The sequence below is a fragment of the Aptenodytes forsteri genome, unplaced genomic scaffold (genome assembly GCF_000699145.1).
Source record: "Aptenodytes forsteri isolate BGI_AS27 unplaced genomic scaffold, ASM69914v1 Scaffold185, whole genome shotgun sequence".
NCBI lineage: Eukaryota > Metazoa > Chordata > Aves > Sphenisciformes > Spheniscidae > Aptenodytes > Aptenodytes forsteri.
In genome coordinates, this window is record NW_008796214.1 from 129,249 (window position 1) to 147,202 (window position 17,954).

Here is a 17,954-nt window from a genome sequence, read left to right on the forward strand (position 1 = left end):
TCCTGTTGACTAAAGTAGTTGTGCAAGAATTTGGCTGAATGCCGTGCTTTTTTTCATGCTGAGTTCAAAACAACTTTGTCTCTCAAGCTTGCTTGCTCCAAGAAAAGGAAAAGCTATTGAGGCCAGGTTCTTAATAGCATCAGGGCCTCTTTACACTGCCCTGCAGGACAAGGAGGTGTTAAACTGGTGCAAGCATAATTTTTTTCCATGTTAAAGAATCTGGATGAAATTCCAGCCCCGAATCAAGTTCAAAGACCATGGCTACTGGCCCCTAATTTTCTTCTCTCAGTGTGGACAGGTTTAATAGAAATGGAAGCAGACTTAAGATTTCTCATTTAAAAATTCAGGTACATAGAACTTTCTACACATTTATCCAAGATGACAAAAACCACTTCTGTTGCCTCTCTCAGGCTGTGGTTTCTGCTTTAATTGGTACGTACCATCCACACCATCATGTAGGAGAAAGCTGCAATCCAGAGGGTAGAAGAAGCAAAGGTAACCATGAACCATTTTTCCAAGTTGGGTTTGTTACAGTTGGGCACTGTGAAGTACAGGACAAAACTCAATGGCCACGTGAAGAGCCACTTCAAGATTTCTATCTTGCCAGCTGTAAAACAAAAAGGAAACAGTCATAATTCTAGTCTGATTTAGTCCAGAATGCTATCATTTTGTTCATATTAACAAGCAAGATGCCAGGGACACCTCAGTCTAAGTGCTATTCAAATAGATAATGACAAGACATTCCTTGTTCAGAAGATCATGGTGCGATGGCAGAAATGGGAGAGCAGAGAAGGGCACAGCGAAGGAGCATGAAGTGCCTCCCTCAGAGTTGGTTAAGTATCGGGTCAGAGCACACCTGCTACCCTCCCTTGGTCAAGTTCTTACAGGTACCACATAAAAAGCAAGTTCCAGAAGGAGATCTGATCCATCTTCAACCACCTAATGGGAGGGTACAGAAAAGATGGAGCCAGGCCCTTCACAGAAATGCACAAGGAAATTTTAAGAGCCAATGGACTCAACTTGCAATAAGGGAAATTCAGAGTAGATGCTATCATTAAGTTGTGCATTTTCTTTTTTTTTTTTTTCCTACCATGAAGGTGGTCAAACACTGGAACAGGTACGCAAAAAGACTGCGGGATCTCCATTAAGTTGTATTTTCTTTTTTTTTTTTTTCCTACCATGAAGGTGGTCAAACACTGGAACAGGTACGCAAAAAGACTGCGGGATCTCCATCCTTATAGATAATTAAAACTCAACTGGACGCAGCCTTGGGTAACCTGCCCTGAGCAGGGGTTTGAACCAGAGATCTCCAGAGGTCCATGCCAACCTTTCCGATACTATGAATCTAGTGTCATGGTCCACAGGACATCTAAATTACTCTCTTCAGGCTCAGTTTTTTTCCTTACTCGAACTACAGCTATGCTGTTTGAGTGAGGAGATCTGAACCGGAGTTCCCAAAAATGTATCTCACCTGTAAAGGGCAGGACCAGTCCCTACAGTATTCTGGCTTGTCTGCAACACAGCAGATCTTGCCAGCTGTGGCAAGTGTGAGTCAAAGGTAGGGCAGGGATACGTTATAATCATCCCGGGACTAGAGCCTTGATGGGGTAAGAGGGACTTGGCAAAAAGGAGATCTCCATCCTGCAGGCGCAATGCTCAGCAACCTGAGGCACACGTGGTTTTTCACAAGTCACGTAGCTGTTCTGACTTTCTAAGCCCTCCAGAAAGAGTGAGAAGACACTGTGGCTGTGCCTAGTTAACAGCAGGAAGCAGAGGCACCCAGGACCTTCTTTTGTCGCCGCTCCGCATCAGCACCACCACTGCCTTGTCTCTGTTAGCACTACACCTTACCACCGAGGTAAGAGCGCACCTCATTGCCTTACCATTGCAAAGGTAAGGCCCAGACGCAGACGCATCCGACCTGCATTCAGGCGCCTTGCCAGCGGCACCACCATCCTCAGCTTCCTCCGCAGTCAGCAGAGAGGCAGGCCTCTCCAGAGGGTGACCCAGGTTTTGGGGGTAGGAACCACCCCATTGCTGCCTCTTCCCTCTGACTGCAGCAGCAGCGCCAGGCAAACGCATGAGCTGCAGCAAAGGTGTGTCCAAGCCCAGGTGTCTGCATCCTGAGAAGTTCCTGCTGCTTCCCAGTTCCTCTCATCTTTTACCTGTGACCAGGAACTACACTGGGAGGTGCAGGCTGATGGGAGCTCTCAGAGACACTTCTACCTCAACACGCATCTGTGATGCTTTCTGGCATATCCAAACTGAGTTTTGCTTTCTGGAACAACACAAACCCAGGAGCTTCTTACTGGGTAGGTCAAAAGGTGTGTATGGCCCTCCGTGGTCATCATCCTCATCATCTTCTTCCTCTTCCTCATCGTTTTCATTGTTCTCATTATCCTCATTCTCGTTCTCTGTCTCGTTCCCAGCCTCAGCCATGTCTTCATCCCGCCGTGTGCCATTCACGCCCCGCTCGGCAGAGTTGCTGGGGCCTGTTCCATTCTCAACCACATGCTTAACAGGTATTTTGATTGCTACTTCTGACTCACCATTGGTGTAAGTCCTGCTGTTGATCAGCCTTTGTCTCTGTAAATACAGGCACAAATTCTTGCTCAAAGACAGATATTTTTGTATTTAATTTTTTAAAGAGAAAGGAAGGAACAGAGAAAGAGATGTGCAGAGTTCTTTAAAAATGTGGCTTTAAAAGCAAAAGGGATGAATTTTGATCAGGTATAACGTGACGCTTGCTTGCAGATGACTAGATAAATCTCATAGATACAACTTTTATAAGAGAAGGGCCAGTGGCTGTAGAATTGACTGCAGGAGTACTCCAAGACCAGGGCCAGACTAAGTGCAGACTCAGTGGAGTATCATATTATTAAATAAGTGCAAGCAATATTAATGTCAGATCAATCCAGGGGCACCTCCTGTGAGCAACAGCTACAGGTAACATAACCACATGACGACTTGCAACTTTCTCTGCTAAAATCTCCATGGGGACAGATAGCAAGGGATGATTTAGTAAAGTCAGTGTCAGAAGGATAAAATCTGGGAAAGTGCTATCAGGGATCCAGAGAAAACACAAGAGTTCCATTTTGACTCAAACACTGCTACAGGAAAAGGCCAATTCAGAAGAAGAAGAGGAGGTGGGGGGGGAGATAAAAGACATACCTCATTGATTAACATGCGGCTGGCCATGGAGAGACGTGTTTTGGGAGGGAAGTGGCTGGTTATCATGATCCGGAGCCCAGCCTCAGAAAATGAAAGCTGGTGGGGGTAGGCAGACAGCAGCTCATCCACCATGATCACTGAGGCTTTACGGTGGAAATTTCCTGCAGCCAAGGAACAAAGAGAAATTGAGGTCTTCTTCCAGCAGTCTCTCTCTCTCTCTGCCCTACGTGGCTCTCAGAAGAACGAACCTGCGGGTTCCAGAAGTCCTTTGTAAGAACCATTCCTTCAGCTACCACCATTCAAAATATGCCTCCTCTGTCCTTAATTTCTGTCTTTAAATAAATTGCCAACATGGTATCTCCACTCATGCTCATTACAGAGAATTAAATCTGCCCCGTGCAGTTCATCATAGGCCTGCATTAGGCAGATCACTACTTCCACAGCAGCTATTCCACCATGCTGCGGTAAAGCTGTGTTAATTCCACAGTTATAATCCGCACTTCTGTGAGGACATTGGCCTCACCCACCATTAACCACACACGGGGCTGAGGAAATTGTCACTGTGTTCCTGCGGGGTATCAATGCAAATGAAAAGCAGGCTCCTGCATCCTGGGCTCGCAGCTCATGGCTGGGAAGTGCCATCAAACCTGGCAGCAAGTGCATGTGCCAGTCCATGGGGTACGACCCACAGTGCGGGAGCAAAGGAACAAGGAGACAGGGGCAGGTACCTGAATCGCGGTCCCACTGGGACACCGTGCCACTGCCCATTACCTCTGGGGTGACACAGTGCCAGTGTCCATTCTTTCTGTGCCTGGATGCTACCTTGCGCTGTGAATTCTGGGCCAGGACTGGGACTTGGCAGCGGGGAAACGTGAGGTCTTCCCCGACACATCTCTGCTTTGGTTTATTAAAATCAGTGCTGAACACTGGCAAATGTTTCATGGCATTACTATTTATTACCATCACTGTTAGTCTTACAGAAGAGTATCTCCTTGGCCTTAGCGTCACTTTTTTTTCTGACCGAGAAAGTTTCCATGGATTGGTGTACATAAGTGGGGTCATCCATATTAAAAAAAAAAAAAAAAAATTCAAAACAGCCAGACAGCTTTTTCTTGTGACTTTTTCCATGCTGGCATTTCCTGCATGGCCCTTGGGGGAACTGCCCCAAACACAGAAATCTTTCTGCTTTTTGGTTCTTTTTGGTCTTCTATTCAGAAAAGGCCTCAGAAAACAAACGGTAGTATCTGAAACCCTCAGGCAACCTGTTGCAATGGGTGCTGTTTGCAACCCCATGCTACTGGCGGGTGTGCACAGCAGCGCCACTTGCCTGTCTGGGCCGCTGGTGGCCCACTGCCAAGTAAATACAGGCACAATCTGCAAGAAAATGAAGTAATCCTTTTGTCTTCCTTCCTCAACCAGTTTGAGTAACGGCAAGTGTCCAAAACAAAAAATTACCAGCAGCTGAGCAGTGTCATGCAAAGACACATTCTGAAGAGATTTAAACCAAATCCCACAATCAGAACTGCCTCATTTGTGCACAACCCTGAGGCCACCGGGTAAACCTAGATGACTAAGGCCTGAGTTTATGCTTACTGAGTTTTACCAGTCTAGCTTTATTGGTACAAAATGTAGTCATCTTGTCAGCACAGTTTCGCTGTTGAAAGCCCCAGGCTACAGATAGCTGTTCCCATAAAAGCAACTTCCCCAAATCAGAGTGCACAGCACGCACAAAAGCCTTCCCTCAGCAATAGGGTAGTAACATGATAGCTGGCCTCTGGTAGACTCAAAGGGTCTGATGTCAGCAAATAAACCCCTCCACATTTCATGTTTAGCTACTTACTGTATACAGACTATGTCTTTCAATCACTGTTTGCAGGAAAAGAGACCTATTTTTGTTAATTTTTTTTTTAGTCCAGTGAAACAAAAAGGGCAGCCCATCTGTAGTCAAGAGACCAGGATAGAGCTCCTTCTCTAGTTAAACCAGTGACTGGAGGGAGGGGATGTTATTCCTGAGAATAGGTGCATATAAATCCCAAGCAGTTACTGCACATGCTTGTTGACTGTTGCAGAGATAAAAAAAAATGATCCTCTGTAAATACAATTTAGCACATGCTTGCAAATGCACACATGAAGCTACTGCTGCTGAGCTATGGAGCGGGTGAATTTTTTTTAAGCTGAAGAAATACAATCATTTTTATACGTGATCGTGACTAAAGTCAAATGGGAGCGTATTTCAGCCAAAGTGAAATCCACTTAAAGATCATTTACACGGAAAAGTTGCGCATGTTCAAGACAGCATGTGCAGTAAGAGCATGCTACCTAGACCAACACAGAGTCCCCACCCTCCCTTCACTGGGGGGAAAGAGTATGCTAGTATAAGTAGGGCCTTTTTCCCTGCTCAGTTTATGCCACTTTGGAATGGAGTTAAATTTAACTGGAGGTACTAAATGTAAATGGGCATCTTCAGTGCAGCATAACAGCGCCCACAGGAGGACTTACAATGGCATGGCTGTAACGGTCTAAATAAGTAGCCTCTGGGCAAGTCAGGCTTGAAGCTGGAGGAGTCCTTTCAGCCAGGCACTTGTCCAGCAGCAAGAACTACCCAGAGGAGGCCTGAGCTGCCTCCAGTGGCAAAGGAGGTGGTGGCTGGGGTCACCATGCCGCGCACCCAGACACAGGAGCCATGGCCATCTGACAGGGGGGTTACAAAAGGGCCACCTCCCCGCCTATTTCATGGCTGATAAGACAGAAGCAGTCCACACCGCATGACTAGCAGACAAACTTGTAAACATTCAGAACGATGCAAGCAAGCAGGGTGACTTACTGGAACAGTTACCTTTCTTTAGTAATACGACTGTGGCATCGCAGTTGCTGTTATCATCCATTTCTGTGTTATTTGCTAAACCGTTCACCATATTTGCAGAGTTTTTTGTCCTCCTTTCGAAGCAGTGATGTATGGTTGAGTTGTACCTGCACAAATGAAACAAACTCTAGATGTACCTTTGTTTCTTCTATGTGGATTTCTTGACACTCTTCCTTTCCTAGACTCATATCCTGCGCGATCCAGCTAAGGGAGGGAAGAAAACCCCTCTGGTTTTAAGGAAATCTAGCCACAGTATGCCAGAGCTCTAACTAAATTGTATACGATGTAATCTCTCCATACCCAGAAGGCTATGAAAGATACAAGACACGAATCTTGAATGACATGTATGCTTATGTATTATCTGTAATTAATATTCTGTATAGCAAATAATGATTACTTGTCATCATCCAAATTTATTTTTTACCACATAATCACACCTGAGCACGAGTGTTGTTTTACCTGTGAAGACCTACCACAGAAACGCAAGACCGTATGCTAAGTTCCATCTCAACTTTGGGGGGAAAAAGCCAATAATCTTTGTTTCTTATTTTATTTAGAGTAGCCAGGAGCTGACACAAACCTGAGCTGAGGATCTCACCACAATACTCAAAGGCAAGGGTAGACCACTGTGAACACCTGGCTGAGGTCCCTAACCAGGCCAACAACCTCCCCAGCTATATCCAAACAGGTCTGAAACATCTGTTCACACTACAGCATTGCTTTCAGAAAAAAAATCCATTCTATATTCAGGCATTACAATTGTCTGTTTTGCTGGTCACTTAATTGTTGCAAGGGTGAAGCTACCCTCCATGTTAAAGAAAAAGTTTCTAATTATTATAAATGAGATGAATTCTGACTCATGTTCCCTTCAACCCAGCCTGAGTGTTTTTCTGTTCTCACTGAGAATTGCTCTCACAATATTTACTCTATTCATCATTTCAAAACAAATCTCTACTCTTACTTGTTGAGACAAGACCACTGGTGTGCTTGGCAGCTGGTAGGTTCTGTTGAATGTTCCAGTTTAAATCTGGGTTTCCTTTCCACTGGCTTTCAAAAACAAGGCAGGAGGAGGGGAACCAAACAGCAGAACAGACTAGCTTTGCTAGCATGAACTTATGTGAAAGAAGTTACACAGGTCAGATGCTCAGAAAATCAATGTTGATTGTGCTGTAGTTTTATCATGGGTCTCCAAGCAAGAATGAACAAATTGCTGTGGAGTTTTGCACCCATAAAAAGTAGTCTGGAATCTCCCGTGTGTTTATTTTTGAGTAGGGATGCTAAAGTGAAGTCAGAAGAGGCTGCTTTGGTGGGACTTGGGACGGATTCGGTTCTCTGCTCTGCCACAGACTTGCTGCATTAACCTTGGTCAGTTCACAAAGGGTGAGATCCATAAAGCATCATCCACCTTTAGATGTCTGATCCTTGAATCTGTACTATGAGGACAAGCAGCCCCTTCCTGCCTCATCAGGATAACTTACAGATAAGTACATGACAGGGCAAGGTGCTTTAACCCCTGCTATTGGATGTGCTGCTGGCGTGCAAGCTGGGTGATGCAATGGAAGCCCTGCCCACAGCCTGCGGCTCTCTTTAATTACCTTTGCAACCTCTGGAAAAGCACCGGAGCAGGGAGCCTTACAATCTAAGCAAGCCGAGGGCGCATTTGACTTACTTCATGATAATGATGTAGATGACATACATCAGCACTAAGACTAAGGACTCCCACCTGCAAACAAGAGCGACACAGAAAACACATCAGAGCAGGGCACGGCAGTCAGCTGCCCGAGTTCAGCCATTCTGCCATCTGTCATGTCACAAACTTGCGGAAAGGCTTGACCCTCTTGGGCTGTCTTAATGCACCTCTAGAAAAGGGGATGCCTAAATAAATGGCTCACACACCCATGCGTGATGTCTCCTTTGTTTTCTTGACTTCTGCTCTGGTTTTACTTGGCCAAATCAACCCGTCAGCTAAGAACAAGTGACTGAACCCAGAAGTTCAGTGAACAAATCACGCACTCAAGGAACACTGACACTTCTGTAAGGACAATACCCGTGGGGGCTGCGGCAGAGGGAGGTGAGCAGTCGTCCTGCTCTGCCTGCATGGGTGTAAAGCAGGTCGTTGGGCTTTTTGAGCATGCTAAAGCACACCAATCATGCCGAGACAACCTGAAGGAGGGGCAGCTGCTCTTTTACTACTGCTGCTACATAACCACTGAGAATGCAGCAGGCAGCAGTTTAAACCGCTCATTAGATTGTCAGGTTTTTTCTCCACTGTTTCTGTGTCAAATTAACGCAATTTGTATGAAAACAAAATAGAATATGACTTTTAGAACTTGTTTCTAGGTAATCTTTTTCATTGACCAAAATACTGTATTCTGCATAGTTCTCTACAGCAAACTGCTAGTCCTTGTGGAAATCATCCATTACCAACCTGCTATATACTAAAACTCATGGGCCATTTTCTCTTTAAGGATTTTGAGACATTGCACTAACCATATCAATATCTTATTCCCCGCTTCTGGTACTTCAACACTCAGCTTCTGCATTGATGTGTTTTAGTTGAAAGGCACAACCAAATACAATTGGGCCTCGAGTCAATTTTAGTTAAAAAAAAACAAACAAAACAAAACAAAGAAAAACAAGCCATTGCAAAACTCAGTGTTTCAGAAATCCTTCTCTGAAATTAAATGTAAATCCCCCAGTGAGAACAAGTTTAAGAAAACATGCAACCCAAAAAGCCTGACTCCCCCTAGTGTTTGTAATCTAAATAATACTGAGTGAAATCAAAGCTACCACTGTCACTCTACAAGCCCTGAGAGGTGCTGAAAACAAAACCATGAAAGCAGAACAACTGAAAGTACACTTTTAAAAGTGTTTGAAGCCCTCCTAGCCTACCGTACCTATTGCAGTACATTTAAGCACATTCATGGGGATATTAACACATATATTTTTTTTTTTTTCTTTCTTTAAACCGGTCATTCGTTCTTTAATATTGCCTTAGGAGCTTTTGTTTTTTAAATTATTAAAAATCCAAATATTGGAACACACTTATTCATGACTGTTTGGGTGGTCCTTTCCATTCCCAGGCGGCTGACATCCCTGGAACGCTGGCACCCAAGCAGCAGTCTCTGCCTCTGCTGAGCACATCGCCATCCCCGGGCTGCTGCAGGGTGGGCAGAGGGCACTGACTGCTACTGCTGTATTGGGAAACAACCTGAGTGACGCTCTCCTAGGCTTTCTTCTCTGGCTCAGAAAATGAGTTATTCTAGCCCATCTTGTGCTGAGGTTTCTCACGCAGCAGGAAACTGCTGCCTGAATCGCCCTGCAGAACTTTTTAGCTTTCCCCTCCTCTCCTGATGAACGCTACTTATTGCAGCTTTTGTGGTATAACCAGGAAAAATGAAAAGAAAAGGGATTCACTTACCAGGAAACTTTTTCGTCATAAATAAACTGTGGAGAAAAGGTTTACAAATAGGCATGTTACACAGGAAATCACAGCTGAAAACAGCTCATCACCGAGCAGGGGACAGAGCAGGCAGAGCAACCCAGGGCTCAGGGCAATGGGATTAAGCTCTGGTCTGTTTTGGCACTGCCCTCCGGCGCAGCCTTTGAACTTCTCAACCCTTAGTTTCTCTCACCTAGTAAAGGCAGGCAGGTACTCCTTCCCAAATACCACGGGATCCTTGCATAACTGGGGCTATTGCAGCAGTGAAGCAGAAGCAGTTACAGGGAAAAGAGAAGTGAGTCAGAGAAGGGGCTATACCTGCTTCTTAACTGCATGGCTGGTCTCACCAGAGACACGGCCTCTTTCCTGACCTGTTCTTGGGTGGCAACCAGGCGATCAGTATGCAGATTTACAGCCAGCTCCAGAGCTGCTGTGAAATTTTGCTGGCTAAAAACTGGGCCCAAGGCATTATTTCCTTAAGATCTATGTGATCACCACACTAGCTGACTTTAACTACTGTGATAGTCATTTTAGCACCCCTGAAGACGGATGCTGAAGCTTTCGTAACAATGCTGTGCAAACCTTCTTGGGAAAGAAATGTGTCTCTTCTCGCATGTGTAAGATGCTGCGTGTTGGAGAAGAAACAACGCTATGTCAGAGAGGTGAAGGGTGCCTGCTACGCCTGGTTTCAGGAGGATCTGAAGAGGCAGAGGTTGGGAGGTGACCGGCAGGTGGCTGCAGTGCTCCACAGCTGGGCCCTTCCGCAGTCCACGCTCCATCACCACCAGCAGCTGTGCTGGGAGCAGAGGGGGCTGCCACCCTCCCTTGCTGGCAACACCCCTGTGTCTCCGCTTCTCCTTCCACCTCAGATGGACATCTATGGAGGGCTACTCTCGCTGCCGGTCTCGGCTGTCACTCAAAGTGGAGGACCTCAGCGTGACTCAATCCATGTGCCATGACACACCTGCCACGGCTGCTGCAGCAGGAGGGCCAGAGGGCCAGCCAGGCCACCTGGCCTGCCTGCGGGGTACCCTGGAGGGCTGGAGGGCCAGCCAGGCCTGTCCTGCAGCAGGAAGGCCAGAGGGCCAGCCAGGCCACGTGGCCTGTGCGCAGGGTGCCCGGGAGGGCCGGCCCTTCGTGGCAGCATGGGGCCTCTCTGGGAGGTCAGAGCTGGGGTTGCACACAGCAACCTGCAGCCCCGCAGCCTGGGCAGCTGCTCTGCCCTGTCAGCCTCGGTGAGGAGCGTGCTTTCCATTCAGTCCTTCCAAAGCACCTTCACCTGCTTTCAGCTCCATGCTGTGTGGAGAGGCAGAAATGCTGTATTTGCACTAGGGAAACACATCCATGGCAGCACACTGGAGAAAAGGGAGGGAAAGGGAACGAGCCTCTGAAAGCACAGTGAAAACACTTCCCTTAGGCTACATAGCCTGTAAATAGCAACTCCTGTGTGATAGCCAGCACCAAACAATAGTCACACTGGTTACTGGAAGAAAACGTGACCACAAAATGCTATGCACGTTCTAAGTTACAGCTCCCAGTCACCATGATCTAATCTGACAAGGCCTGTTTTAGGTTACAATGTGTTGGTGTGATGGGACATGAAAGCATGTGCATTGACCTTTGTGATTAAAAATAGCACCCATCCCACTTTTGTCACTAATGACTCTGACCATGTCCTTTCAAGTTAAGATACATAGGCATCTTTTTCCTTTCAAGGGAAATAAGGAATAACAGTTTTGCCAAGCTCTACAAGACAAGGTAGCTTTGTAATATTATTTTAAGATAAAAAAAAAAATCACAGGGCTGAATCAAGGTGAGGTAAGTATGGTAAGTGCAGTTTATCCACCTCTAATCTCTGTGATTTAGAGTTCACTCATTCTTATCAAATGGCCTGGAGCACCAAACAGGTGAGTTTATACTGCTTTGCTATTTATTACTGCAGCACTGCAATTCCTTTGCTAGTGAAAATGGAAGGAGACAAAGTCACATTGATTTACCCGGCAGAATATCAAGCTTTTTAAAGTTGCTGAATCTCAGCATTGGCAGGAATGTATTTATTTCCCCTCAGGTGTATTTATGATTAGTAAAGACACCAGTGGAGTGCAACTTATAATACAGCACCACAAGCTGCTGTTTAAAATACTATGAGAGCAACCTTCTACAAGCAATATCATCCCTCAAGAAAGATGATTATATTTCAGCTGCAGCGAAGTCTCAATTCCCTGATATGGCAAATTATCCCTATATGGCAAAGCATTTAAGTGCCTTCTAAAATTTAAGGCACACAGAAATCTAACAAAGGGGAAATGGCACGCAGGTCGCGCTACGCTCTGTGTGGAGCCTGTGGCTTGTCTCCCAGCAGAGACATCGGGGACTGGAGACTCAGTATTTGAATAACAATGTGCTGCCACCTAAATTTGATTCTGCCTTAAAAGGATAGGAAAGATCTGAGCCACTGTGAAGCCAGGGGTCCCTGAGTGAGTCACGCGGAGGAGAAACTTCTTAAACTGAAGCAGTGTTTGACTCTGAAAGGAAAAATCCTCATTTGCCATCAACTGGGGAGCAATATTGCATATAAAAGGGTTGGTAAATCAGCTGGGAGCTAAATCTTTAACCATTTAAAACGTTTTCCCTTCTTCCCATCTTTCTCTGTTTTTCTCTAACAGGTGTTTAAAAGGCATTTGCAATGATTGCTGTGGAGTAATGCTGAAGAGAAGTGGTACGCGCTCCACATCTCCCAAGCCACAATTAGCCATGTAGTGCTGTAATGCGGGAATAAGAGTTCTGGCAATGCCTTCAAGCCTCCACTAATGCCTGGAGTTGCACAGTCCTGCTGCCCTGGCTGCATAAAGGACCTTGAAGCTCACAGCTGATAAGATGAGCAGAAGAGCGAGCACGCATCTGGAGAGAAGCTAACCTGAGGCTTAGGAAAAAAATAACAGTATCCTGATACTATAGAGTACACTCCCAAAAGAAAAGTACTTCTGTAGTTCTGTAATTATGAAGAACAACTTATACAGAAACAAAGTATAGGAGAAAAGTCTTAAGGATAACAGAGATGTCTGTTCAATGAGCCATACAACTTTCTCACTATATAGGATACGTAGCTAGGAGTTTCAGGGGTGCACTGGACACAATACAATAGAGAATGGTTCTGAACATCCTGAAGCAGCTGACAACCACAAGGATGAACCAGCCATGAAAAAAACCTGCCTTCCTTTAAGAATTTAAAACCTGATGACAGATTCAACAGATTTTTAACTTGCCACCATGCAATAAGTGTACACCCAATCCAAACAACAGGAGGCTAAATGCCAGGCAGCTGCCCACATCTGTGCTTCCCGTGGAGTAAACTAAGAGAATGTCTGCTAGGAGTCTTTAAGCTCATGCAATGTAATTTATTACAATTAGTGGGTGTGGCCAAGTTTGTTGTTTAGGAACACTTTTTGGTATGCGGTTGCTGTCAAAGCAAAAAAAAAAGTTTTTTGTTTTGCAGCTCATTGCTAATAATTATGTAGAAAAGTTATTTTTCATCAGGTGCAAAAAGGCTGACCTTGCAGTGTGGGGAATAAAAGTACAAACAGGTTGAGGCAAACCCTCTGTTTGAGATTAGACAGATATAGGCCTTTGCACCTACAGAATATGTAAAGTATACAGGCATGTGCAGAATGAAGGCAAAACAAAACACACTGTTGAAACTGCGACTAATAAAAGTAGCACAAACTTCAGAAATGCAAGTGTTCATCTTCTGACTCTAAAGTTCCCTTCTTGCTTACATATGGAAGTTAACCTCACAAAATCACTCTTCCTTTCTTAGGGAATCTAGGGTCCTAGACTAGGCTGGGGAAAAAAAAAGGCAAAAAAAAAAAGCAAAGTAGCAACTGTTACCAGGAAACTCAATTTTTACACTTCCTGACTTTGTTTGGTATTGGTTGCAAAGATAATGCTAAACTGATGGCAGTATCTTTATCTGAACACTCGTGACAACATTTTTTCACTGTATAGCCCGATTCTGAGAACTTACTGAGCTTGATGAAAGCTGGAATAGGAGCAGCACTAAGAATTACTGAAACTGTAGCCTTCATTAGAGGATTTGCTGCTAGAGTGCACTGAACAAGACTTGCCACAATTATGTGTGGAAAAACTAACTTTAATGTTTTGTAGTTGTTGAGGATCTCTTTCCTCTGGGCACAAATGCTGCCTCCTTACAGGTCAGTTAGGCTTTTTTTAGGAAGCTGTGAGGGTCGCTGTCAGGACAGGATTGACCAACGCATCCGCTCCAGAGCTGGCGGTGGGGCTGCAGCACGGGGTTTCAGCTCTGCACCCTGCGGCTGTGCTGGGACACCGCACTTCTCCCCAGCTATCGCTCTGGGCTCTCTGGACACTCCTCAATCTCCTACCCTTGGGCCAAGCTTTTCTACAGAACCAGGGAGAACACAAGCACATTCTTCCACAAAACCACGTGATTCCTGGAGCTAGGATCTTAGCTACAAGACTATGATTTCTTAGCAGGTTCCCTTTACAGGTGGCAGTGGACACGTGGGCTCCCACAGAAGAATAACCTTCAAAAACTTACCACAATGAGTGCAACAACAGACAGTGTATAGTAGATTGAATCTCTCAAGAGACTCCATGACGACAGTGCAACGACCTGGGAAAACAGGCAAAGAGAGGATGTCAGCCAGGCTCTCACCAGCACGACTGCCACTCTAACAGTGTGTGCCAAAGTTAAGCCCGTCATTCTGTGTAAGCTGTCCCCATGCATACTACGACACGAAGAGGAGGCCCAAGCCAGGAAACACACTGTCTTGCTGGGGCTGCTCGAGGACCAGCCACTAGGGAGATGGGGGGATGGCCAAATCTGAAGAGTAAAAGGTATAAGGTCACGGGCAGCAGATGACTTCCATGCAAAGTCACAGACATGCTGAATCACACCAGTGTTGTCAAAGCCATGGAAAGGGGAATCAAGTCCCAAGCATTTATGGATGACAGAGAAGTTTCCCACAAGCTCAGCAGGCTATCTGATATCCTTTTCCCGCTGAAATCCCTCCTGTACACACACCACAGAGCCTGCAGTAGCAGTCCCTGCAGGCTGAGCTGTCCCCCATGTCTGGCTGTGTGCTGCAGCTGGAAACAGCTGAACCATAGGCAGGCACAGGGTGGCCTGGCACGGAGGAGGCTGTGAGTGCTGCTGCTGACAGGGCAGCGTGAAGGGGCTCAGCTTTACCAGCAGGACCCTTCTGTGCCAGTGCTGGCGCTCAGCAACAAGTGTCTCAATGGAGAATGGTCACAGGAGATGAACAGCCCTGTCGAGTGTCTGGGACAGGATGTGACCACTCCTTCCACCCACCCCACGGTTTGCATCTGTTTCTTGTATTAATTTTCCCCAACCCAGGACTCCTGCCTTCCTTGAGAGAGGAAACCAGCCTGAAACGTTGAGCAAGAGCGCAAGGTATGCAATGGTCCAGTAGACAGGGGAGCACCACCAGACACAGTCCCTAGCTGCTGGCTAGCAATGTGGGTCCTCCCCATCCTTGTCCTACCACCATGTGCCTACATCCACCGCGAATCCAGCTGCTGGCATCTCATACACTGGGTTTCCAGGAATTTTAGACTGCTGGATGATGGGCTTGTCCTTGCTAAAAATGTCAGCTTGACCCATGCAGACTCATTCAGGGGAGGATAACTTGGGCAACAGAAGTTGCACTGCAAAACAAGAGTCTGACAGCACAGAGCAGCCAGATACCCAGCATGCTGCTAGCCTGAACTTCAGCAGAGCCACAGCTTCACCCACCACACTGACAGGTATCGCTACAGCTCCGTGTGCATGTGCACAGGTTTTGGGACAAATACTTAAGTTAACACTCCAGCAAAGCGTTAAGAACAAAACCCAGGAATTTATGTGCAACAGAGGATAAAATGGGATTGCTATGCAGTTCATTTCACTTGACACCTTCCAAAGCCACAGAAATGCGGAGGAATTGTGATTGTAGGCTGAACGAGCCTGCAATTCAGATCTTAGATGAAAAAAATACCGCTGAGTAAGTTACCCTTTAACTTCATTAACAGTATTCAAAAGGGCAGATTAAAAGCAGTCATGTGGTGGTAACATCTTCATTATGATTATATTTTTTTGCAGCCCTAGGAAGTCCCCTCAGTAAAAGTTTCTCCTCAAATCTTTATTTCCCATTTCTGGAGTAGCATTTCAAACACTGTGGGTCACATTCTTCACAGGTGTAAACCACAAGGAGGCAGATGGGAAATGGCTGATTTACACTGATTTGGATCTGGCCCCTGAATGTGTAAATTAATTTTCTGACCACATCCTCCAGTCATGCTTGTGCATGAATTCAGTCTAACAAACAGTAACTTCATTTTCATTTCTATGATACCTAAAAAAAAGGTCCTATTTCAGAATGCTAGCAAAAATAGTTTCCCAGATTTCTCGGAATATTAACTCTTACAATATTGGAATTTTCCAGAACTGCTAGCAAAACAAATGCTGTAAAAAGATACTGACCATTACACTTAAAAATCTCTGCAGCCTCTTAATACTATGGCTTTTTAAAGCGGATGTAATTTATGCCCAGTGTAAAGTCTCTTTATGCAACCACCGACATGTAAGAAACTCTTATCTAAAGTAAAAAAGCAGGCCTCTAAAGTCCTTGAGTCAGATTAGATTTATACCAGCTGACAATACATTTTAATGCATGTAGGGATAGATGAATGGAGATGCTTTATGATGGAAATTTCCGAATGTAGAAACCTGGAGTTGGGTTCACCATTCTATTCAGAGATCCTTAATTAAATCCCACATCTTATAGATAGTGGGCCCCTTCATTTTGATTGAGCAATTTTTGTAAGAGAGTTTATAAAATGATTTGACATTATTCCACTCAGCTTTTATGATGCTGCTTAAGGTCCTATGCACTTTTCTCAGCATGGATGCTGGTGGGCATTTTATAGCTGTAAACTTAAGCTCTGCGTAATAAAAGTTACAACATTTCTGAAACAAATTACAAACCTCATATGAACAGGCTTGCTGGCAACCATCGCTATTCTATCTAATGAACTCTCTCCTGGGTATAAGGGGTGTCACCATACAGCACAGCATACCCATGAAAGCAAGATGTCCCGGTTACTATGAGTCAAGCTAGTATCTCTCCTGTTCTTTGATATTCTACAATAATCTTGAAGGTAGTCTACAGTATTTTTCCAGGGAATTTTCCTCAGACACCTGAATGAGCACATTAAGATCCAGATGCTTAAATGCAGCTATCTAGCAGGGACCTAGTGCACAGAAGTCATAGACCAAGATACTGGGGGAATCGCAAGGACTCTTGCGTTGATTTCAGGTTGGATTGAAGGGAACATGTTCATGTCTGGGACTTGTACAGGCTGCTCACATTTCACAGACATCCTAGTAGGTCTCCCTGATGCAGTAACTACGGGGCAATTAAATCTCAGCTATCCTTAGGGCGTGAGTCATTTAACTGAAGTCATTGAACCATTTGATCACTGGAAAGAACAATCTGATATAGAAAAGCCATGCACATAAGGTAACCGTGTGCCGAGGGTAAAAGGAGCTAATTAGCATTGAGGGAAATGGCAGTACTTTCAGCCTGCTGACAAGAATCGTGCAGTCTAGTTATAACTGTCAAGACTTTGAATACCTAAGTTGTGCCATATAGTCTTGCAGCAGCCAAGGACTCCACATAAATCTTAACACGCTGGAAACCACTTAAATTACAGTTTAGCAGACTAAGGCAGAAAAGGAAATCAGGGAAGCAATCAGCTTGGGTAAAAACATGATCAAATCTGAGTTTTAAATCAGCAATACTGTAACCCAGCAGAGAGCTGGTCCTTTGGGAGCCAAGCATAAGGAGGCAACTGTAAAACCACATATTGTCAGGTTACACGTTTCCTCCGTTCAAAGGAAGTACCCAAAATTCAAACCCCAAACAAGGGATCATTAGCCCTCTCTTGACTACTACGCTGGGGACTGAATTTGGCACCCCCAGAGCTGAAAGGAAGAGCTCTTTAGTCTAGGCTTAAATGAGAGCAACCCCCGATGAGTCCGACACAGATAAGGACCCATACTGCATGTTCACCTGCATGCCACAGCATTATTCCTATGGGTAAAATGACCCATACTAGATATTTGGTTTCTCATTGGTAAACTTTCGCCCTGCAAATTCTTTGGAGCAGTTCATCTTGAGGGCGCTCACAAGGCATGTGTGGGACAACCGGGAGATCAGGCCCAGCCAGCACAGGTTCATGAGAAGCAGGTCCTGCTTGACCAACCTGATCTCCTTCTACGACCAGGTGACCCGCCTAGTGGATGAGGGAAAGGTTGTGGATGTGGTCTACCTGGACTTCAGTAAGGCCTTTGACACCGTCTCCCACAGCATTCTCCTAGAGAAGCTGGCGGCTCACGGCTTAGACAGGTGTACTCTGCGCTGGGTCAAAAACTGGCTG

General features: G+C 45.4%; 1 protein-coding gene across 1 annotated transcript in view; it reads right to left on the reverse strand.

The window, feature by feature from the left end:
- The window catches only part of SLC24A3 (solute carrier family 24 member 3), a 64,893-nt gene that overhangs the window by 17,812 nt on the left and 29,127 nt on the right, over positions 1–17,954 (reverse strand). The window contains exons 4-10 of the mRNA XM_019474428.1: positions 14,053–14,127; positions 9,456–9,481; positions 7,704–7,757; positions 6,008–6,141; positions 3,172–3,332; positions 2,310–2,586; positions 441–607 (exon numbers count right to left, since the gene is read on the reverse strand). Coding sequence (XP_019329973.1) covers positions 441–607; positions 2,310–2,586; positions 3,172–3,332; positions 6,008–6,141; positions 7,704–7,757; positions 9,456–9,481; positions 14,053–14,127 — 894 coding nt within the window. The remainder of the gene's footprint in view (positions 1–440; positions 608–2,309; positions 2,587–3,171; positions 3,333–6,007; positions 6,142–7,703; positions 7,758–9,455; positions 9,482–14,052; positions 14,128–17,954) is intronic.